Source organism: Hylobates moloch, unplaced genomic scaffold (genome assembly GCF_009828535.3).
Source record: "Hylobates moloch isolate HMO894 unplaced genomic scaffold, HMol_V3 SCAFFOLD_14, whole genome shotgun sequence".
Classification (NCBI taxonomy): Eukaryota; Metazoa; Chordata; class Mammalia; order Primates; family Hylobatidae; genus Hylobates; species Hylobates moloch.
Window position 1 is genome coordinate 52,277,648 of NW_026652289.1, and position 24,181 is coordinate 52,301,828.

General features: G+C 40.1%; 1 protein-coding gene across 7 annotated transcripts in view; it reads left to right on the plus strand.

Moving 5' to 3' along the window:
• Window positions 1-24,181, plus strand: part of SCAPER (S-phase cyclin A associated protein in the ER) — a 591,234-nt gene that overhangs the window by 500,285 nt on the left and 66,768 nt on the right. For all 7 annotated transcript variants that reach the window (XM_058428046.1, XM_032176146.2, XM_058428043.1 and 4 more), the window contains one exon: window positions 3,717-3,949. In XM_058428046.1, the coding sequence (XP_058284029.1) occupies window positions 3,717-3,949 (233 nt within the window). The remainder of the gene's footprint in view (window positions 1-3,716; window positions 3,950-24,181) is intronic.

Consider the following 24,181-nt stretch of genomic DNA (forward strand, 5'->3'; position numbering starts at 1 on the left):
CAGGCGTGAGCCACTGTGCCCGGCCCATTTTTCTTTTTTATATTATTCCTTCTGTTTCTATAAACCAAGAAACCACATCTTGTTATAGTTTTATAAAATTAGTCTTTAGGGTCTGGACAAAAGCCTGAGGATGAGCAAAGCATCAGTCTGCTCCCTTGACTATGTATGTGTTAGGTACTCAAATGTTAGATGAGCAAGTGTTTAAATAAATGACATCAATTTTATTATCTCAGAAGTCTTTTTTATTTCCTGTTGACTCTCAACTGTATTTTTAAAAGTTCCAGTTACTGGATAAAAAAACTTCTAGATAAATGAAAGATTGCTAAATACAACATGCATACATAGTGTTTTATTTGAAATACTTCATGATGAAAAACAGTACAAGGCTGTTGGAGAAAAAGGAATATGAAAATTTGTGATGAGTGAAGAACCCTGACATTACCTAGAAATGTATTACTCATATTCTTTCTTTAGTGTGTAAAAGAAAAAGAAAGTTGTATTTTAGAGGATTTATTGAGTTAATTTTAGAATGTGGCCAGTTGAACAGATAAATTACATTCTCTCTGTCGAGAGACCTTACTAATATTCTAGTAAATAGATGAAAGTCATAAACCCTCAAAGAAAGAGCACAGGAAGGAAAGGAAAGCAAGTATTTTCTTTTTCAATCTGGAAAGCACACGATTGAAAGACAGTTGCCCAAACTAGCAAAACGTCAGAAGAAAATTTGTGCCACAGAATCCTAGCAGGACTCAAGAATTAGAGTTACTGGCTATCTCAGAAAATGAGGGTGCAGGTGGGGCTGCAAAGAGAGGAATTGGTTGAAAGTCTAAATAAAAGGCAGTTTAGGTGCCCTGGGTGCCTTAGAACCTACCTACTATGTGTATAGCCAAGTGACTGCCATTGCCCAGCCCTCAGAGAAGACACCAGTTTCAATCAAAGTTACATAGAACATGGGGACACCAGGCACAGCCATACAAAAACAAAGTGATTTAGTGAAAACCCATTCTCAGAACAGTAAGATACTGAGCCCCCTTCTCCAGTGAACCTCCGAAAATGGGCACCATGTTATGCACTCCAGGTTTGCGGAGGATATAAGATTTCATTCTGTCTCATGAAATTAACTGTCCCAGGACAATAGACTTACAAATATTAAAAGCTGGGATCTCCCAGCAGAAAAGTGTGGTCTCAACCTAATCACCCAAATTGAAACTCCTCACACAGAAGTTTGTATTCAGCTTCTGACTGATTAGATCCAGATTGTGATACACTGATATATTCATTCATCAATCTTAAATATGAACAAAAAGCCCAAGATTACTACATATTTGAGGAAAGCCTCCAACTTGAAATACAGAAAAACCTCAAACGAAACAGAGACCATGTTAGAAACAAAAGAAAATCTTTTAAAAAGTATAATTTCACAAAGATGAGAAGATATTGCATCCATGAAATAAAAACAAGACACTACCAAAACATAGAAAGCCAAAAAGACCTCTTGAAATTTTAAAACATAATTGATGAAACAAACTAATAGGACCAGAAAATAAGGAAGTCTCCAAAGTAGGAAAAAACATAAAAAGATGAAAAGCAAGAGAAAAAGTATTTTCCAAATTGGAAGCTCAGTCTAGGTTCAAAATCCATCAGAAGGCCAGGCGCAGTGGATCAAGCCTGCAATCTCAGCACTTGGGGAGGCCAAGGTGGGCGGATCACCTGAAGTTGGGAGTTCAAGACTAGCCTGGCCAACATGGTGAAACCCTGTCTCTACTAAAAATACAAAAATTAGCCAGGTGTAATGGCACACACCTGTAATCCCAGCTACTCAGCAGGCTGAGGCAGGAGAATCGCTTGAACCCGGGAGGCAGAGGTTGCAGAGAGCTGAGATCGTGCCACTGCACTCCATTCTGGACAACAGAGTGAGACTCTGTCTCCAAAAAAACAAAACAAAACAAAACAAAAAATCCAACAAAGAAAATGAATGGGAGGAAATTAGCAAAGAAATAATGCAAGAAATTTTCCCAGAAATGAAACATAAAACTTTCAAGTTGAAAAGACCACTGAGTTTATAAATAAAACTCAGTTCAATAAATAAAAGAAAATCTATACCAAGGCACGGGAAATCAGCCATAAGAAGATTCTAAGTTTCTGGAGTTTCAAAGTTCTACACGGCGTGCACTGAAGTATTAGGAATTAGAGACTTCTAAACAGCCATGCTTGAAGTGGAAAACAATGGAGCAATCCTTCAAAACTTAAAGGATATGGGTTCCAACCAATAATCCTATATCCAGCCAAACTATTGATACAATGTAAGGATAATAAAAGATATTTTTAAATGCAGAATCTCAAAATGTTTCTTCTCATGCACTCTTTCTTAGGAAGCTGGTGGAGTAGACCCTATACTAAAATGAGAGAATTGTATGGAAAGAAAAGGAAGACATGTGATCCAAGAAATAAGGGCATCTAACCTACAGCTGTGTAGTAGGCCTAGAGAGCTACCAGTCTAGGTTAGAGAAAGACGGTGGCCGATTTCAGGAAGAATGTCTCCTTTGGAGAAGGAAAAAGAATCAGCAATCCCTGATGTATATGAACTTGACAGGAAATTTCATTTTGACAAGAAAGATAGACAATGAATTACTGATACATAAATAGGAAATTCAACATATAGGGAAAAATGATTATCTCAGTGAAACCAAAAATTTTGGACAAAAGGGTAAATATTAAGTAGATTAGCTGTGACTATTTGCATAGTCATAATAGAAAAAACTATTACTATGCAGTCGATTGTGCTGTTTAACAGATGTTCTGATTGTTTCTCTCTTTCCAAGTACATGATAGGATGACATTTCCTGGCTCGCTTTGTGGTTGGGTGGACTGTGTGACTAGTTCTGGCCAAAAAGTTGCTTGTTTTTTCTAAAGATCCCCCTTTTGGATCCATGTGATCATTTATTCCTCTATCTTTGGTAGAACTGATACAGATAAACAGTGAAAATGAGGCAAAGGCTGGTTGTCACCAAGTAAGTACATTTGTGGAATTTAATATTTTACCAGATATTTTCCCATTCATCTTCTTAGTTGAACTTCAGAGTTGTCCTGGGAGCTAGGGAGATACAGAAAGCAAGGAACTTGTCTCAGATCATATACTGCAGAGCCATGGTCCAAGCTCCAACGTTTAATAACCACGTTACTTGTAAACTATACACAAAGAGAGCTGAGTGTGACATTATGTACTAGGGAAAGAACTATTTTGCCATTTTGTAGTAGGAAATGCAAATTTCATCCTGATAGAGGAATTCAGGCTAGATATTTTTTAATACACCGTAATAAGAAACAGTGCTGTCATTTTATCTGTTTTCTGAGTTCATTTAAATTTTTAATATAATTTATTAAGTATTGAATACTTACAGTGTGCCTGTGCATGTTCTAAGCATTTTATATGTATCAGCTCATTTAATAATCACAAAAATTCTATGATACAGGTACTCTCATTATCCTTGTTTTATAGATGAGAAATTGGAATTTTGAAATAATAACCTTATCCAGGGACATCAGGTACTGAGGGTAAAGCTCAGATTTGAACTTGCAGTCTGATTTCAGAGCCAACACTCTTGAACATTTTAGATTGTCAAAATTACTTATGATTCCAGAAATGTTCTAAACTCTCTCTGCCCATTTTTGGTGGTTTTATTGAAACATATTTACTGTTCCTTTTTTTCGTCTAGGTTTATGTTCCAGATGAAAATAATACTATTTTGGGAAAAAATACAAATAAACAAGTTTTTGAAGGCTTGACAACTGGACTTCTCAAAGTCAGTGCTGTGGTTTTGGGCTGCCTGATTGCCAATCGACCAGATGGAAACTGCCAGCCAGCTACCCCAAAAATACCAACACAGGAAATGAAAAACAAACCCTCACAAGGTGATCCTTTTAACAATCGAGTTCAGGACCTTATCAGGTAAAATTGCTAGAGTTCTTAAAACTTTGTTCTTTGTTAAAAAACTATATTAAAATAATTTAAATCTCAAGGCCCATGTGATGACAGTGGTTCTCACAATGCCATTCACACATTCCTGGTAGAGAATACCAAGAATACCTTGTAAATGTTTCTCAGATTTATCACCTTTCCTCCATTACTGCTATTAATACTTTACTTCAGATATTCAGGCTCTTGCAGCAGCAGACAGCATGTCTGTCTGTCTCTCCCCCACCTTTTAAAAATAAGTTCTTTTTCCTAATTATGAAAGGAATACATGCTCAATGATAAACACAGTTTGGAAAACACGGAAGAGCACAATGGATTTTTTAAAACAGTTTTGTAGACAGAAAGAAAATTATTTTAATGAAAAGTAATATAGGTAGAGCTCAGGTATCATTCTTGGTTGTTTTTTTGTTGTTGTTGCTGTTGTTTTTTCTGTCACCCAGTCTGGAGTGCAGTGGTGCAGCACAACCTCTGCTCGCAGCAACCTCCGCCTCCTGGGTTCAAGCAATTCTCCTGCCTCAGCCTCCCAAGTAGCTGGGATTACAGGCACATGCCACCATGCCTGGCTAATTTTTGTAATTTTAGTAGAGATAAGGTTTCACCATGTTTGCCAGGCTGGTCTCAAACTCTTGACCACAAATGACCCGCCCACCTCCGTCTCCCAAAGTGCTGGGATTACAGGTGTGAGTCACCACCGCACCTGGCTTTTCTTGATATTTAGATATGTGATGTTAGAATGTGTTCTGCTAGAGCTTTTACAAGTTTCTTGATGTCAACTCTTTCCAACTGAAGGAATTTCTGAGAATTCCCCTATCTCAGTTCATCTCTGGTTATAAATTCGGTTCAGACTTAAAACAACAATAATAGCTACCATTTATAGAGTACCCATTATAGTATAATACCTTACACCTAGTAGGTTAACCTTATAGGGTTATACCTATAGTATAGTATAGTAACCCCTTTAAGTGTAAGGTATTGTAGTAGAGGCTTTGCAGCCCTGTAAGTGTAATATTTCTAACTCAAACTTTGTAGGTGAGGAAATTGCTCAGAGAAGTTAAGTACTTAGCCCAAGGTTATGTAATAAATAAGATTAAAAGTAGGTAGGAGAGCTGAGACTGGAACTCATGTCTAGCTGGACTCCCAACACCTGTATGCTTTCCACTACACAAATGTGACAATTTCTGACACCTGTTCAAGGTCAGCCCTGTTTCCTTCTAAGGTCACCTTCTCTCCAGGGAAATTTACTCCTACTTTGGCATCTGAACTCATTTACCTTCGTTAATTTTTTATTTCCCAACAGTTTCATCTGGTGTTAATCAATTACCTGTTCCATCGATCAGCACCTCTTCTGTGTTCTGCACTGATCTCTGGCTCCCCAAATCCATGCAATTTGTTGCTCTCTGAAGCTTATGGTTGGTTAACAGGAGAACAAGAATGCACTCCTCTGTATTTGCTTCTTTTACAGTTCATAAATTTCTTCTGCTTTCTTGTAGTGCTTTCTTGGGAACAGTTGTTTCATTCAGTAGCTTCCTTACCCTTGATTACTTTGTTCACTTACCCCTTCTATCTGCCTGTCCTCTTTCCTCAGTGTATTTATTACTGGAGAGCACCAGGCCCTTTGGGCCACAACCATTTATCTTACAGCACTTGACTTTTAGCCTCCCTGGCCTTTCTCTCAGTTGTGTGATCCCATTCAATTCCCCATGTCCTTTTGGTCGTTGTAGAGTTTGCCCTCTCTGCTGACGAATGTCATTCTGTCCCTGTATTCTCCCTTGGGCTACCCTGTGATGCAACAGCCCTGCATGCTTGTCATCCAGACAACTTAGCCACATGCCTTAGCTGTGATGAAGCGGAAGACCCATTCAAATGCTTCATCGCAATTCCAGTGGGCCTTCCAGGGGGAAATACATACATTTTCACATATATTATTATAATTACCAAATTCTTCTTTTAATACCTTCCTTTAGGAGGTATTTTCCCCCTAATACCTTCCTCCTTTAGGAAGGTGGTAATCTGCCAAACCAAATAACTCATGTGACTTAAAAACGATGATTGACAACCATACTGCTTCAAAAAATACCATGCCAGTCTTTCTCTGATTTGAACCACTGTTGTTGAATATTGTTTTCTTACAGATAATGCATTGTTATTTGGCTTGGTGAAGACTGTGTAAAACCGCAAACCATATTTCACATCTGCCTAGTTTAGCAGACAAAGCATTTTTTTTTTTTTTTTGCTAATCATTTTCATATTTGCCTTCTTACCTTCCCAGATATGAACTGACAAGAAGTCTCACTCCACTCCCTGTTACAATCCGGGCATTTTTGTCAGTTGTGAAATTGAGTAGAAAGGGCTCTAGTACAGTCTTTGGGGCTGTTCTCTGGCTGTATCCCTGAAGTAGAGCAGGAGCAGATTCTGATATCTGTCCCTTCCTTCCCCTTATCTGGCATAGGAGAGGTAGGAAGATATCTAAGAGACATGAGATCATTACAGTATTTATTCTTATTATTTTATTTGTTTCAGTCAAGTTTCTGCATCTAAGCCATTCTTGGAAATATTTTTCAATTCAAAGTATGGCCACCCGTACTAATTTTGTGCCAGACACTGTAGAAGGACATGTCAAAAATTTAAAAAGACTTTTACAGCATATCCAACTAATTTTACTTTACTATTAGATATCTGAATTTATTTCATTTTTAATTTTTTTAATTGGCACATTGTAACTGTATTAGTCTGTTTTCACACTACTGTTAAAGACATACCCAAGGCTGAGAAAAAAGGAGGGTTCCACATGGCTGGGGAGGCCTCACAATCATGGCAGAACACAAGGAGGAGTAAGTCATGTGTTGCATGGGTGGTGGCAGGCAAAGAGAGAGCTTGTGCAGGGGAACTCCTCTTTGTAAAACCATCAGATCTTTTGAGACTTATTCACTATCACAAGAACGGCACGGGAAAGACCTGCCCCCATGATTCAGTTACCTCCCACCAGGTCCCTCCCAAAGCACGTGGGAATTCAAGATGAGGTTTGGGTGGGGATGCAGCCAAACCATATTATTCCACCCCAGCCCCTCCCAAATCTCATGTCCTCACATTTCAAAACCAATCATGCCTTCCCAACAGTTCCCCAAAGTCTTAACTCATTTCAGCATTAACTCAGAAGTCCATAGTACAACATCTCATCTGAGACAAGGCAAGTCCCTTCTGCCTATGAGCCTGTAAAATCCAAAGCAAGTTAGTTACTTCTTAGATACAATGGAGGTACAGGCATTGGGCAAATATACCCATTCCAAATAGGGGAAATTGGCCAAAACAAAGGGGCTACAGGCCCCATGCAAGTCCAGAATCCAACAGGGCAGTCAGATCTTAGAGCTCCAAAATGATCTCTTTTGACTCCATGTCTCACATCAAGGTCACACTGTTGCAAGGGGTGGGTTCCCATCATGTTGGGCAGCTCTGCCTGTGTGGCTTTGTAGGGTATAGCCCCTCTCTTGGCTGCTTTCATGGGCTGGCATTGAGTGTCTGCAGTTTTTTCCAGGCACGTGGTGCAAGCTGTCAATGGATCTACCATTCTGGGGTCTGGAGGACAGTGGCCCTCTTCTCACAGCTCCACTATGTGGAGCCACAGTAGGGACTCTGTGTGGGGGCTCTGACCCCAAATTTCCCTTCCACACTGCCCTAGCAGAGGTTCTCCATGATGACCCCTCCCCTGCAGCAAACTTCTGCCTGGGCACTCAGGCATTTCCATACATCCTGTGAAATCTAGGCAGAGGTTCCCAAACTTCAGTTCTTGACTTCGGTGCACCTGTAGGCTCAACACCACATGGAAGCTGCCAAGGCTTGGGCCTTCCATCCTCTGAAGCAACAGCCCAAGCTGTATCTTGGCCCCTTTAGCCATGGCCAGAGTGGCTGGAAGTCAAGGTACCAAGTCCCTAGGCTGCACAGAGCAGGGGGGCCCTGGGCCTGCCCCACTAAACCATCTTTTCCTCCTAGGCCTCCAGGCCTGTGATGGGAGGGGCTGCCATGAAGACCTCTGACATGCCCTGGAGACATTTTCCTCATTGTCTTGGGGATTAACATTCAGTTCCTTGTTACTTATGCAAATTTCTGCAGTGGGCTTGAATATCTCCTCAGAAAATGGGATTTTCTTTTCTATTGCATAGTCAGGCTGCAAATTTTCCAAACTTTTATGCTGTTTCCCTTTTAAAATTGAATGCTTTTAACAGCACCCAAGTCACCTCTTGAATGCTTTACTGCTTAGAAATTTCTTCTGCCAGATACCCTAAATCATCTCCCTCAAGTTCAAAGTTCCACAAATCTCTAAGCCAGGGGAAAAATGCCGCCAGTTTCTTTGCTAAAACACAGCAAGAGTCACCTTTGCTGCAGTTCCCAACAATTTCCTCATTGCCATCTGAGACCAGCTCAGCCTGGATTTCATTGTCTTTATCATTATCAGCATTTTTGGTCAAAGCCATTCAACAAGTCTCTTAAGAAGTTCCAAACTTTCCCACATTTTCCTGTCTTCTGAGCCCTCCAAACTGTTCCAACCTTTACCTGTTACCCAGTTCCAAAGTCACTTCCAACATTTTCAGGTATCTTTTTAGCAGAGCCCCACTCTACTGGTACCAATTTACTGTATTAGTCCGTTTTCACACTGCTGATAAAGACATAACCAAGACTTGGAAAGAAAAAGAGGTTTAATGGACTTAAATTTCCAGATGGCTGGGGAGGCCTCACAATCATGGTGGAAGGCAAGGAGGAGCAAGTCACAACTTACGTGGATGGTGGCAGGCAAAGATAGAGTTTGTGCAAGGGAACTCCTTTTTATAAAAAACCATCAGATCTCGTGAGACTTATTCACTGTCATGAGAACAGCATGGGAAAGACCTGATTCATGATTCAATTGCCTCCCACCAGGTCCCTCCCACAATACGTGGAAATTCAAGATGAGATTTGGGTGGGGACACTGCCAGACCATATCAGTAACTATATAAACTTACTGAGTACATTTTGATGTTTTTGTATATATATTGTATAATGATCTGATCAGGATACCTATTGTGTTCATAACCTCATATATTTGTCATTTGTGGTAAGAACATTCAGAAGCCTCTCTTCTAGGGATTTTGTAATATACAACACTTTACTGTTAACCATAGTCACTCTACTATGCAATAGAACAGAATTTATTCCTCCTGTCTAATTGTAGCCTTGTACCCATTGACCAACCTCTCTTCCTCCTCTCTTCTTCCCCCACCCCCTCCTCAGCCTCTGGTAACCACTAGTATACTCTCTGCTTCTGGATACCAACTTCAACTTCTCTTTTTAGATTACACACTTGAGTGAGATCATGCAGTATTTGTCCTCCTGTGCCTGGTTTATTTCACTTAGCATAAAAACCTCCAGGTCCATCCATGTTGTAACAAACCTCAAAGTCCATCCATGTTGTAAAAAAGAAAGATTGCATTCTTTTTTATGGCTAAATAGTATTCCATTATGTGTGTGTACCACACTTTATCCTTTAATCCACTGAAGAACACTTAGGTCGACTGCATATCTTGGCTATTTTGAATAGTGCTGCAGTAAACATGGGAGTGTAGATACCTCTTTGACATGCTGATTTCATTTCTTTGGATTTATAACCAACAGTGGTATTGCTGGATCATACAGTAGTTCTATTTCCATACTTTTACATGATGGCTATACTAGTTTACAATCCCACCAACAGTGTTTAAGTGTTTCCTTTTCTCTATATCCTCACCAATGTTTATTTTGTCTTTTTTGTTTTGTTTTGTTTTGTTTTGTTTTTTGAGACACTGTTGCCCAGGCTGGAGTGCAGTGGCATGATTATGGCTCACTGCAGCCTCAACCCCCCAGGGTCAAGCAGTCCTCCAAAATCAGCCTCCCAAGTAGATGGGAACTACAGGTGCAAACAACCACACCCAGCTAATTTTTTTTTTTTTTTTTTGGAGATGGAGTTTTGCTCATGTCACCCAGGCTGGAGTGCAGTGATGCGATCTCGGCTCACTGCAACCTCTGCCACCTGAGTTCAAGTGATTCCCCTGCCTCAGGCTCCCGAATAGCTGGGATTACAGGCACTTGGTACCACTCATGGCTAATTTTTGTATTTTTAGTACAGATGGGGTTTCACCATGTTGGCCAGGCTGGTCTCAAACTCCTGACCTCAGGTGATCCACCAGCTAATTTTTTAATTTTTTTTATACAGACAGGGTCTCACTATGTTGTCCAGGCTGGTCTTGATCTCCTGGGCTCAAGCAATCCTCCCACCTCAGCCTCCCAAAGTGCTAGGATTAGAAGCATGTGTGACTGTACCCAGCATCTTCCTTTGTCTTTTTGATAATAACTATTCTAACTGGAGTGGGCTGGTATCTCATTGTGGTCATAATTTGCATTTCCTTGATGATTAGTGATGTTGAGCATTTTTTCATATACCTGTTGGCTATTTGTATGTCTTCTGAGAAAAGTCTATTAAGATCTTTTGTCCCTTTTTGAATTGGGTTATTTAGTTTTTTTACTGTTGAGTTATTTAAGTTTTGTATATATTCTAGATATTAACCTGTTATCAGATGTATAGTTTGCAGATATTTTCTCCCATTCTGCAGGTTGTCTCTTCACTCTGTTAGTTAACTTTGCTGTGGAAAAGCATTTTAGTTTGATATAATCCCCTTTGTCTATTTTTTTGATATGTTAATTGTGGTTTTAAGATCTTATTTTTAAACTCCTTGCCTGACTCAATCTTGTGAAACATTTCCTCTGTGTTTTCTTCTAGTACATTCATAGTTTCAGGTTTTACATTTACATTTTTAACTTATTTTGAGTTGGTTTTTCTATTGGTGAGAAGTAGGGTTCAAGTCTCATTTTTCTGCATGTAGATACCCAATTATCCCAGCACAATTTATTGAAGAGACTCTCATTTACCCATTGCATGTTCTTGGCAGCTTTACCAAAAATAAGTTGGTTGTCAGTGCATGAATTTATCTCTGGACTCTTTATTTTGTTCCATTGGTCTATGTATCTGTTTTTATACCAGTACCATGGTGTTTTGATAACTATAGTTTTGTAGTACATTTTTAAGTCAATTAATATGATGCCTCCAGCTTTGTTCTTTTTGCTCAGGATTGCTTTGGCTATTCAGGCTCTGTTTTATTTTGGTTCCCTATGAATTTTAGGATTGTTTCTTGTTTTTGTGAAGAATGTCATTGGTATTCCGATAGAGTTTGCATTAAATCTGTAGATTGCTTTGGGTAGTATGGCCATTTAACAATATTAATTATTCTAATCCATGAACACAGGATATTTTTCCATTTATTTGTGCCCTCTTTCTTTTTGTAAAAAAAATTCTTGGGCGGTTCCAAGATGGCCAAATAGGAACAGCTCCAGTCTACAGCTCCCAGTGTGAGTGACATGGAAGACGGGTGATTTCTGCATTTCCAGCTGAGCAAATGGCACACCAGGAGATTATATCCCACGCCTGGCTCAGAGGGTCCCACGCCCACGGAGCCACACTCATTGCTAGCACAGCAGTCTGAGATTGATCTGCAAGGCAGCAGCGAGGCTGGGGGAGGGGTACCTGCCATTGCTGAGGCTTGAGTAGGTAAGCAGAGCGGCCAGGAAGCTCGAACTGGGTGGAGCCTACCAGCTCAAGGAGGCCTGTCTGCCTTTGTAGACTTCACCTCTGGGGGCAGGGCACAGCCAAACAAAAGGCAACAGAAACCTCTGCAGACTTAAATGTCCCTGTCTGACAGCTGTGAAGTCAGTAGTGGTTCTCCCAGCATGGAGTTTGAGATCTGAGAACGGACAGACTGCCCCCTCGACTGGGTCCCTGACCCCTGAGTAGCCTAACTGGGAGGCACCCCCTAGTAGGGGCAGACTGACACCTCACATGGCCGGGTACCCCTCTGAGACGAAGCTTCCAGAGGAATGATCAGGCAGCAACATTTGCTCTTCAGCAATATTTGCTGTTCTGCAGCCTCCGCTGCTGATACCCAGGCAAACAGGGTCTGAAATGGACCTGAGGAAACTCTAACAAACCTGCAGCTGAGGGTCCTGACTATTAGAAGGAAAACTAACAAACAGAAAGGACATCCACACCAAAACCCGATCTGTACGTCACCATCATCAAAGACCAAAGGTGGATAAAACCACAAAGATGGGAAAAAAACAGAGCAGAAAAGCTGAAAATTCTAAAAATCAGAGTGCCTCTCGCCCTCCAAAGGAACGCAGCTCCTCACCAGCAATGGAACAAAGCTGGATGGAGAATGACTTTAACAAGTTGAGAGAAGAAGGCTTCAGACGATCAAACTTCTCCAACCTAAAGGAGGAAGTTCGAACACACTGCAAAAAAGCTAAAAACCTTGAAAAAAGATTAGATGAATGGCTAACTAGAATAACCAATGTAGAGAAGTCCTTAAGTGACCTGATGGAGCTGAAAACCATGGCATGAGAACTACGTGATGCATGCAGAAGCTTCAGTAGCTGATTCTATCAACTGGAAGAAAGGGTATCAGTGATTGAAGATCAAATGAATGAAACAAAGCGAGAAGAGAAGTTTAGAGAAAAAAGAGTAAAAAGAAATGAACAAAGCCTCCAAGAAATATGGGACTATGAAAAGACCAAATCTGCATCTGATTGGTGTACCTGTAAGTGACAGGGAGTGTGGAAACAAGTTGGAAAACACTCTGCAGGATATTATCCAGGAGAAATTCCCCAACCTAGCAAGGCAGGCCAACATTCAAATTCAAGAAATACAGAGAAGGCCACAAAGATACTCCTCAAGAAGAGCAACTCCAAGACACATAATTGTCAGATTCACCAAAGTTGAAATGAAGGAAAAAATGTTAAGGGCAGCCAGAGAGAAAGGTCGGGTTACCCACAAAGGGAGGCCCGTCAGACTAACAGCTGATCTCTCAGCAGAAACTCTACAAGCCAGAAGACAGTGGGGGCCAATATTCGACATTGTTAAAAGAATTTTCAACCCAGAATTTCATATGCAGCCAAACTAAGCTTCTTAAGTGAAGGAGAAATAAAATCCTTTACAGACAAGCAAATGCTGAGTGATTTTGTCACCACCAGGCCTGCCCTACAAGAGTTCCTGAAGGAAGCACTAAACATGGCAAGGAACAACCGGTACCAGCCACTGCAAAAACATGCCAAATTGTAAAGACCATCGATGCTAGGAAGAAACTGCATCAACTCACGAGCAAAATAACCAGCTTACAGCATAATGCAGGATCAAATTCACACATAACAATATTAACCTTAAATGTAAATGGGCTAAATTCTCCAATTAAAAGACACAGACTACTAAACTGGATAAAGAGTCAAGACCCATCAGTGTGCTGTATTCAGGAGACCCATCTCACGTGCAGAGACACACATAGGCTCAAAATAAAGGGGTGGAGGAATGTCCACCAAGCAAATGGAAACAAAAAAAGGCAGGAGTTGCAATCTTAGTCTCTGATAAAACAGACTTCAAGCCAACAAAGATCAAAAGAGACAAAGAAGGCCATTACATAATGGTAAAGGGATCACTTCAACAAGAAGAGCTAACTATCCTAAACATATATGCACCCAATACAGGAGCACCCAGATTCATAAAGCAAGTCCTTAGAGACCTACTAAGAGACTTAGACTCCCACACAATAATAATGGGAGACTTTAACACCCCACTGTCAACATTAGACAGATCAACAAGACAGAAAGTTAACAAGGATATCCAGGAATTGAACTGAGCTCTGCACCAAGCAGACCGAATAGACATCTACAGAACTCTCCACCCCAGATCAACAGAATATACATTCTTCTCAGCACCACATCACACTTATTCCAAAATTGACCACATAATTGGAAGTAAAGCACTCCTCAGCAAATGCAAAAGAACAGAAATTATAACAAACTGTCTCTCAGACCACAGTGCAATCAAACTAGAACTCAGGATTAAGAAACTCACTCAAAATTGCTCAACTACATGGAAACTGAACGACCTGCTCCTGAATGACTACTGGGTACATAACGAAATGAAGGGATAAATAAAGATGTTCTTTGAAACCAATGAGAACAAAGACACAACATACCAGAATCTCTGGGACACATTTAAAGCAGTGTGTAGAAGGAAATTTATAGCACTGAATGCCCACAAGAGAAAGCAGGAAAGATCTAAAATTGACACCCTAACATCATAATTAAAAGAACTAGAGAAGCAAGGGCAAACACATTCAAAAGCTAGCAGGAGGCAAGAAATAACTAAGATCAGAGCAGAACTGAAGGAGATGGAGACACAAAAAACCCTTCAAAAAATCAATGAATCCAGGAGCTGGTTTTTTGAAAAGATAACAAAATTGACAGACTGCTAGCAAGACTAATAAAGAAGGAAAGAGAGAAGAATCAAATAGACACAATAAAAAATGAGAAAGGGGATATCACCACCGATCCCAAAGAAATACAAACTACCATCAGAGAATACTATAAACACCTCTACGCAAATAAGCTAGAAAATCTAGAAGAAATGGATAAATTCCTGGACACATACACCCTCCCAAGACTAAACCAGAAAGAAGTTGAATCCCTGAGTAGACCCGATAACAGGCTCTGAAATTGAGGCAATAATTAATAGCCTACCAGCCAAAAAAAGTCCAGGACCAGATGGATTCACAGCCAAATTCTACCAGAGGTACAAGGAGGAACTGGTACCATTCTTTCTGAAACTATTCCAATCAATAGAAAAAGAGGGAATCCTCCCTAACTCATTTTATGAGGCCAGCATCATCCTGATACCAAAGCCTGGCAGAGACACAACCAAAAAAGAGAATTTTAGACCAATATCCCTGATGAACATTGATGCAAAAATCCTCAATAAAATACTGGCAAACCGAATCCAGCAGCACATCAAAAAGCTTATCCACCATGATCAAGTGGGCTTCATCCCTGGGATGTGAGGCTGGTTCAACATACGCAAATCAATAAACGTAATCCAGCATATAAACAGAACCAAAGACAAAAACCACATGATTATCTCAATAGATGCAGAAAAGGCCTTTGACAAAATTCAACAACCCTTCATGCTAAAAACTCTCAATAAATTAGGTATTGATGGGACATATCTCAAAATAATAAGAGCTATTTATGACAAACTCACAGCCAGTATCATACTGAATGGGCAAAAACTGGAAGCATTCCCTTTGAAAACCAGCACAAGACAGGGATGCCCTCTCTCACCACTCCTATTCAACATAGTGCTGGAAGTTCTGGCCAGGGCAATCAGGCAGGAGAAAGAAATAAAGGGTATTCATTTAGGAAAAGAGGAAGTCAAATTGTCCCTGTTTGCAGATGACATGATTGTATATTTAGAAAACCCCATTGCCTCAGCTCAAAATCTCCTTAAGCTGATAAGCAACTTGAGCAAAGTCTCAGGATACAAAATCAATGTGCAAAAATCACAAGCATTCTTATACTCCAATAACAGACAAACAGAGAGTGAAATCATGAGTGAACTCCCACTCACAATTGCTTCCAAGAGAATAAAATACCTAGGAATCCAACTTACAAGGGATGTGAAGGACCTCTTCAAGGAGAACTACAAATCACTGCTCAGCAAAATAAAAGAGGACACAAACAAATGGAAGAACATTCCATGTTCATGGATAGGAAGAATCAATATCGTGAAAATGGCCATACTGCCCGAGGTAATTTATAGATTCAATGCCGTCCCCATGAATCTACCAATGACTTTCTTCACAGAATTGGAAAAAACTACTTTAAAGTTCATATGGAACCAAAAAAGGGCCCACATTGCCAAGACAATCCTAAGCCAAAAGAACAAAGCTGGATGCATCATGCTACCTGACTTTGAACTATACTACAAGGCTATAGTAACCAAAACAGCATGGTACTGGTACCAAAACAGAGATATAGACCAATGGAACAGAACAGAGCCCTTAGAAATAATAGCACACATCTACAACCATCTGACCTTTGACAAACCTGACAAAAACAAGAAACGGGGAAAGGATTCCCCATTTAATAAATGGTGCTGGGAAAACTGGCTAGCCATATGTAGAAAGCTGAAACTGGATCCCTTCCTTACACCTTATGCAAAAATTAATTCAAGATGGATTAAAGACTTAAATGTTAGACCTAAAACCATAAAAACCCTAGAAGAAAACCTAGGCAATGCCATTCAGGACATAGGCATGGGCAAGGACTTCATGTCTAAAACACCAAAAGCAATAGCAACAAAAGCCAAAATTGACAAATGGGATCTAATTAAACTAAAGAGCTTCTGCACAGCAAAAGAAACTACCATCAGAGTGAACAGGCAACCTACAGAATGGGAGAAAATTTTTGCAATCTGCTCCTCTGACAAAGGGCTAATATCCAGAATCTACAAAGAACTCAAACAAATTTACAAGAAAAAAAAAAAACCATCAAAAAGTGGGTGAAGGATATGAACAGACACTCCTCAAAAGAAGACATTTATGCTGCCAACAGACACATGAAAAAATGCTCATCATCACTGGCCATTGGAGAAACGCAAATCAAAACCACAATGAGATACCATCTCACACCAGTTAGAATGGCAATCATTAAAAAGTCAAGAAACAACAGGTGCTGGAGAGGATGTGTAGAAATAGGAACACTTTTACACTGTTGGTGGGACTGTAAACTATTTCAAGCATTGTGGAAGACAGTGTGGTGATTCCTCAGGGATCTAGAACTAGAAATACCTCTTGACCCAGCCATCCCATTACTGGGTATATACCCAAAGGATTATAAATCCTGCTGCTATAAAGACACATGCACACATATGTTTATTGTGGCACTATTCACAATAGCAAAGACTTGGAACCAACCCAGATGTACATCAATTATAGAGTGGATTAAGAAAATGTGGCACATATACACCATGGAATACTATGCAGCCATAAAAAAGGATGAGTTCATGTCCTTTGTAGGGACATGGATGAAGCTAGAAACCATCATTCTCAGCAAACTATGGCAAAGACAAAAAACCAAACGCCGCATGTTCTCACTCTTAGGTGGGAATTGAACAATGAGAACACTGGGACACAGGAAGGGGAACATCACACACCGAGGCCTGTCATGGGGTGGGGGGAGCCGGGAAGGATAGCATTAGGAGATAGACTTAATGTAAATGGTGAGTTAGCAGTTGCAGCACACCAGCATGGCACTTGTATACATATGTCACAAACCTGCACATTGTGCACATGTGCCCTAGAACTTAAAGTATAATTTAAAACGATTTCTTCTTATAGTTAACAATGTAGAGATATTTTATCTTGTTAAGTTTATTCCTAGGTATCTTATTTTTATTATTGTAAATGGAATTGCTCTCTTGATTCTTTTTCAGGTCATTCCTTATTAATATATGGAAATACCACTGGTTTTTGTATGTTGATTTTTGTATCCTGCTAATTTGCTGAATTCATTTATTCTAAGAATTTTTTGGTGAAGTCTTTAGGATTTTCTGTATGTAAGATCATGTGCCAGGTATAGTGGTGTGCATCTGTAGTCCCAACTACTCAGGAGCACAGGAGACTAAGGCAAGAGGATCTTGAGTCCAGGAGTTTGAGACGAGCCTAGGCAACATAGACCCTGTCTCTCTATAAAAAAAAAAAAAAAAAAAAAAAAGGAAAAAACATCTATAGAGGGGTGAAAGTCGGCATCCTCGTCTCATTCCTAATCTTATGACATTAGCTGTGGGTTTGTCTTAAGTGACTTATATTGTGTTGAAGTATGTTCCTTGTATACTGAATTTGTTGAGAGTTTTTTCAATGAAAGAATGTTGAGTTTTGTCAAATTGTTTTTCTGTGTCTCTTGAAATGATCATAAGGTTTTTGTCTTTCTTTCTGTTAATGTGGTGTATCACATTTATTGATTTCCGTATGTTAAACCATCCTTTCATCCCTGGGATGAGCCCCACTAATTATAGTGAATGATCTTTTTAATGTGCTAGTGAATTTAGTTTGTTAGTATTTTGTTGAGAATTTTTGCATCTGTGTTCATGAAGTATATTGGCTTGTAATTTTCTTTTGTTACATGTTTGTCTGGTTTTGAAATCAGAGAAATGCTGGCCTCATAAAATAAGTTCCTTTCTCTTTAATTTTGAGACGTTTAGTTTGAGAATTAGTATTAGTTCTTTTTTTTTTTTTTTTTTTTTTTTGAGACAGAGTTTTGCTCTTGTTGCCCAGGCTGGAGTGCAATGGCGCAATCTTGGCTCACCACAACCTCCACCTCCCAGGTTCAAGCGATTCTCCTTCCTCAGCCTCCCAAGTAGCCAGGATTACAGGCGTGCACCACCACACCCGGCTAATTTTGTATTTTTCGTAGAGACAGGGTTTCTCCATGTTGGTCAGGCTGGTCTCAAACTCCTGACCTCAGATGATCTGCCCACCTTGGCCTCGCAAAGTGCTGGGATTACAGACATGAGCCACCGTGCCCAGCCGAGAATTGGTATTAGTCCTTTAAACATTTAGCAGAATTCAGCAGTGAAAACGTCAAGATCCTGGGGTTTTGTTTTTTCATTTCTTTTCTTTTTTTTTTCTTTTTGAGACGGAGTTTTACTCTTGTTGCCCAGGCTGGAGTGCAATGGTGCGATCTCGGCTCACCACAACCTCTGCCTCCTGGGTTCAAGCGATTCTCCTGCCACCTGTAGGTGGGTCCTAGGGTGTCGGTTGGGTATGGTGTGTTGGCTTTGGTTCTGAGTGGACTTAGTGGCATGGTCTGTGTACAGTTTCTTCAACTGTAATTCTCATCAGCAATGTCTGTGTTTGCCTCGGTAGCCTGGGCTGCAGGAATTTGAATAGTCACAGACATTGTAGCCTAGGGGCAGTGGCACTGGGCTGGTTGTTGGGCCAGGTACATGTTCGTGCAGAGGTCTGAGACACTATCTGGCAGATTCCCCAGGAAGGCAGCAGCCACAACCAGGCTGGCTTCAAGACTGGGTTCAGGCATGTGCAGGTGTGGCCGGCTATGTGGCTATGCAGTAGTCTCTCTGGGGAGGCAGGGCCATCACTGGTCCAGCTCTCAGGCCAGATGCAGGCACAGCAGGCCAACCAGCTGTTCGGTGGCTTCACCACAGTGCAGGTTTGCCTGTTCCATTGTTGGGTGGGATGCCACCTGGGTGCAGACACTGGCATCTCAGTAATTTTGTCTGGCCTAGGATCCAGCCAGCTACAGTTATAGTGATGCAAGCACCCATGTGAACATAGTGAAATGGCAGGGCCTCAGAGATGGAGAGAGTCAATTGCTACTGGCCCCCAGGGCAGGACATACTCTACCAGTGGGTCTGGTTCCAAGATGATCTGTGCTGTGACAACTTAGGTTACAGAGGTGGGGAGTGCCCAACATGGGATCCTGCTCTGAGAGAGTTCAGGTTTACAAATCCCCAGCTACTCTCCAAACTAGATTTGGGTCCTATGAGTACTGAGAGATTCTCCTGTAGCAAGATTTGCTGGCATTTGTGGTGGCAGTGAGGACTGCTGGGAATCTCCAGCTTACTTTTTCCCTGTAAGAAGCCCTGCCTGACTCTGAGCTAATCCCAGCAGGGAAGACAGTGTGGCAGAGGCAGGATGCCTTACTCCCCTGTCTGTGGTGGTATCCTGGGCTTTAATGTTCCACAGAGATTTTGCTGCCCCTCTAGTATTCTCCAGTGTACTTCTTCAGTCACTACAGTCAAAATATCATTGTTTGCTTGTTGTTTTGGTCACTTCCTGTTGGGGTGGAGGGTGACAACCACCAGGCAACTCTAATTCATCTTGCTGACATCCCTTGACCACATTAATCTCTGATTTTTTTTTTTTTTTTGAGATGGAGTCTTGCTCTGTCGCCAGGCTGGAGTGCAGAGGCGCGATCTTGGCTCACTGAAACCTCTGCCTCCCGGGTTCTAGCCATTCTCCTGCCTCAGCCTCCCTAGTAGCTGGGACTATAGGCGCGCACCACCACAGCCAGCTAATTTTTGTATTTTTAGTAGGGACGGTGTTTCACCATGTTGGCCAGGATGGCCTCGATCTCTTGACCTCGTGATCTGCCCACCTCAGCCTCCCAAAGTTCTGGGATTACAGGCATGAGCCACCACACCTGGCCACCAGCCTTTTAGAATCTAAGTTATCAAACATAAGACATGTATTCAAGGAGAAATTTTAGCCTAGCACTTTCCTGGCCACCACACCCTGACCACATATCTAGCCACCAGGATGTACCACAGGTACCTCAGACTCCATAGTTCAAAGCTTAATATATTATCTGTCCACCCAAAGGAGCTCCTCTTCCTGTGTCCTCTGACCTTATCAATGACAGCAATGTCCTATTAAGTTACTTAAGCTAGATCTCTGTCTTTTACCAAACCAATATCCAGTTAATCCTCCAGCACCTATTGATCCTGCCTTGTAAATATTTTTCAAAACTCTCACCCTCACTCCATTGCTATTTCTTTACTTCAGGTGTTCAGGCTGTCTTGCAGCAGGAGATGATGTATCTGTCTCTCTACCACCATCTTTTAAAATAAGTTCTTTTTTCTAATTATGAAATTACTATGTGCTCAATGACAAAAATAATTTGGAAAACACAGAAGAGTACAGTTTTTTGTTTTTTTGTTTTTTTAACACACACAGACTATCTTTAATTCTACCACCCAAAGATCATTACTGGGTTTGTGTTTTTTAGTGTATATATATGTAGTTATTTTATTTAAATATAATACCTATAAATACTCATTTAAAAAATGTGCTTTTTTAAACTTTATTTTTTATCTTTTTAGAGACAGGGTGTGTGTGTGCTGTCACCCAGGCTGGAGTGCAGTGGCATGATCATAGCTCACTGTAACTCACCTCCTGGCCTCAAGCAGTCCTTCTGCCTCAACCTCCAGAGTAGCTGGGATTACAGGTGCAAGCCACCACACCCAACATATCATATACTTTTTTAATTCACTTTTTCAAGTCCATAGAAACTTGCAAATTAATTTTTACTGGTTTTCCAAATATTTCACTACTTAGGAATAATTTGCTTCAGGTAACCTATTATTACACATATAAGTGTATTTTAGTTTTTTACTTTTTCGGATAACACTGAACATCTTTGTATGCTCCTCTTTTCCTTTTTTTTTTCTGTTTTCATACAGTTGATTATTTTCTTCTGATAGATGTTGAAAAGTAGAATTTCTGGGTCAGAGAATATACCTTAAGAATTTTGATCCATATTGCCAGATTGACCTACACAAAGAGTACCCATGAGTATGTCCTTGTACCCTCAACCTAGACAGTATTGGGTATCATCATTCTTTTTAAACCTTAGCCAAACTGAGAGATGAAAATATTTAACTTTTTTTTTTCTTGAGATGGAGTCTTGCTCTGCCACTCAGGCTGGAATGCAGTGGCGTGATCTCAGCTCACTGCAACCTCCGCCTCCTGGGTTCAAGTGATTCTCCTGCCTCAGCCTCCTGAGTAACTGGGATTACAAGCATGTGCCATCTCGCCTGGCTAATTTTTGTACCTTTTTTTTTTTTTTTTTTTTTTTTTAGTAGAGGCAGGGTTTCACCATATTGGCCAGGCTGGTCTTGAACTCCTGACCTCTAGTGATCCACCTGCCTCGGCCTTCCAAAGTGCTGGGATTACAGATGTGAGCCACCGCGCCCAGCCAGTATTTAACTTTTATATTGCTAGTGATGGGGAATATTTTTTAATGTTCACTGGCCATTTTTATTATTTTGTAAGTTGCTTCCTTATGTACTTAGCCCATTTTTCTACTGTTAGAGGTGTTGAAATGTTTTAATTTTAAAAGTTATTTATATATTCAGAACATTAACCCTTCATCTTAATATTGCAAATGCGTTTTCACACTTAGTCATTATTGCCATTTTTAATATTTAAATTTTCTATTATTTTATTATGAAATATTGTCAACATACACAAAATAAAATTATAGATATCTGTGTACCAACAATTGTTAACTGATAAGATTTTCCATATTTGTCTTAGGTTTAGATCTTTTCCTTGTTGTTAAGAAACCAACTGTTGCAGATACAACTGCCTCCCCCTCCCCTTCCCTATCCTTTCCCCTTACTCTCTCCCAAGTGGTAAATCACTGTTAAGAGTTTGTGTATATCGTTTCATGTATTTTTTATATGTGTGTATGTGTGTGTATCTGTCTCCATAAACAACGTATTCTACTTTTAATGGTTTTTTAAATTTACATAAATGCTATGATATTATTTTGCCAATTGTTATTTTTATGCAATTAAACATGTTTTAACTTTTTTTATATTTATGTTGATCATATAGATCTAGCTAATTCATTTTAACTGCTCTTCGGATTCTATTCTGTGAATAAATTCCCAAATTTATCCATTTTCCACCTCAGGGCAATAGTTTATTCCTTGACTATTGCAAGCAATGAGGTAGTAAGTGTCTTTATAAAAGTCTTTTTCTGTACTTGTACAGAGTTTCTCAAGGGTGTATACCTAAAGGAGTAATTTATGGATGATATAATAAATGCATGTTCAACTTTTATCAGAAAATACTGTTAAATATTTGCTGACAAAAATTTATACCAAATACCAAAAAAGTTGATACCTTAAAACCAAAATCTGACAAAGATATTCAACAATTTACCACCAAGTTGTTCTTTAAAGTAATTGTACCAATTTTAGTTCCCATCATCAAAAAAATTGCAGTTTCCATTTCCCCATATCCTTGCTAGTGTTTTTGTCAGTCTGATAGCTATGCAATGTTTTGTTTTTGTCGTCTTCATTACACTGACTTTATCACTAGAGGGGTTGAGCATTGTTTGTCAGTCATTGTATCAGTCTGGATTTAGTTGTAGAAAATGAAGCCATTGTAGCTATTTTAAGCAGAAAATGCTATAAAACAGAATTAGGTGCTTACAAAATCGTTGAAAGGACTGAAAGAGCAGATTCTATCAAATAAACAAGTAAACACATAAAGCTAATGACTACTATACTGAACAACATAATTCTATATTCTTAATTTTTGTCCAGTTCTAACAATTAGCAAAATAGGAGTGTTAAAAATCTCCAGCTGTGACTATGGATCTGTCTCCATGTAATTAGTATGATTTTGCTTCATGTATTTTGAAACTCTATTAGACTGTTATGTCTTTCAGATGGCCCTTTTATTATTATTCCTCTTTATTAGTGTTAAATACTCCTTGCTTTGAAGTCTAGTTTGTTTCATATTAATTTCTCACATAACTGTTTGGTCTTTTCCATCCTTGACAGTTTTTTTTTCCTTTAAGCACTTTAAAGATGTCATTCCGGCCGGGCGCGGTGGCTCACACTTTTAATCCCAGCACTTTGGGAGGCCGAGGCAGGTGGATCACGAGGTCAGGAGCTCGAGACCACGGTGAAACCCTGTCTCTACTAAAAATACAAAAAATTAGCCGGGTGTGGTGGCGGGCGCCTGTAGTCCCGGCTACTCGGGAGGCTGAGGCAGGAGAATGGCGTGAACCCGGGAGCCGGAGCTTGCAGTGAGCTGAGATTGCGCCACTACACTCCAGCCTGGGTGACAGAGCGAGACTCCGTCTCAAAAAAAAAAAAAAAAAAAAGATGTCATTCCATGGTCTTCTGGCTTCCATCGTTTCTTATAAGAAATTGGCCTTCATTTATGTCGTTTTTCCCCTGTAGGTTGTGTCTTTTTTTTCCTCCAGCTGCGTTCAAGATTTTTTTTTTCTTTTTTTTTTTTTTTTTATTATACTTTAGGTTTTAGGGTACATGTGCACAATGTGCAGGTTTGTTACATATGTATCCATGTGCCATGTTGATTTCCTGCACCCATTAGCTCGTCATTTAGCATTAGGTATATCTCCTAATGCTGTCCCCGCCCCCCCCACCCCCCACCCCACAACAGTACCTGGAATGTGATGTTCCCCTTCCTGTGTCCATGAGTTCTCATTGTTCAATTCCCACCTATGAGTGAGAACATGCAGTGTTTGGTTTTTTGTCCTTGCGATAGTTTACTGAGAATGATGTTTTCCAGTTTCATCCATGTCCCTACAAAGGACACGAACTCATCATTTTTTATGGCTGCATAGTATTCCATGGTGTATATGTGCCACATTTTCTTAATCCAGTCTATTGTTGTTGGACATTTGGGTTGGTTCCAAGTCTTTGCTATTGTGAATAGTGCCGCAATAAACATACGTGTGCATGTGTCTTTATAG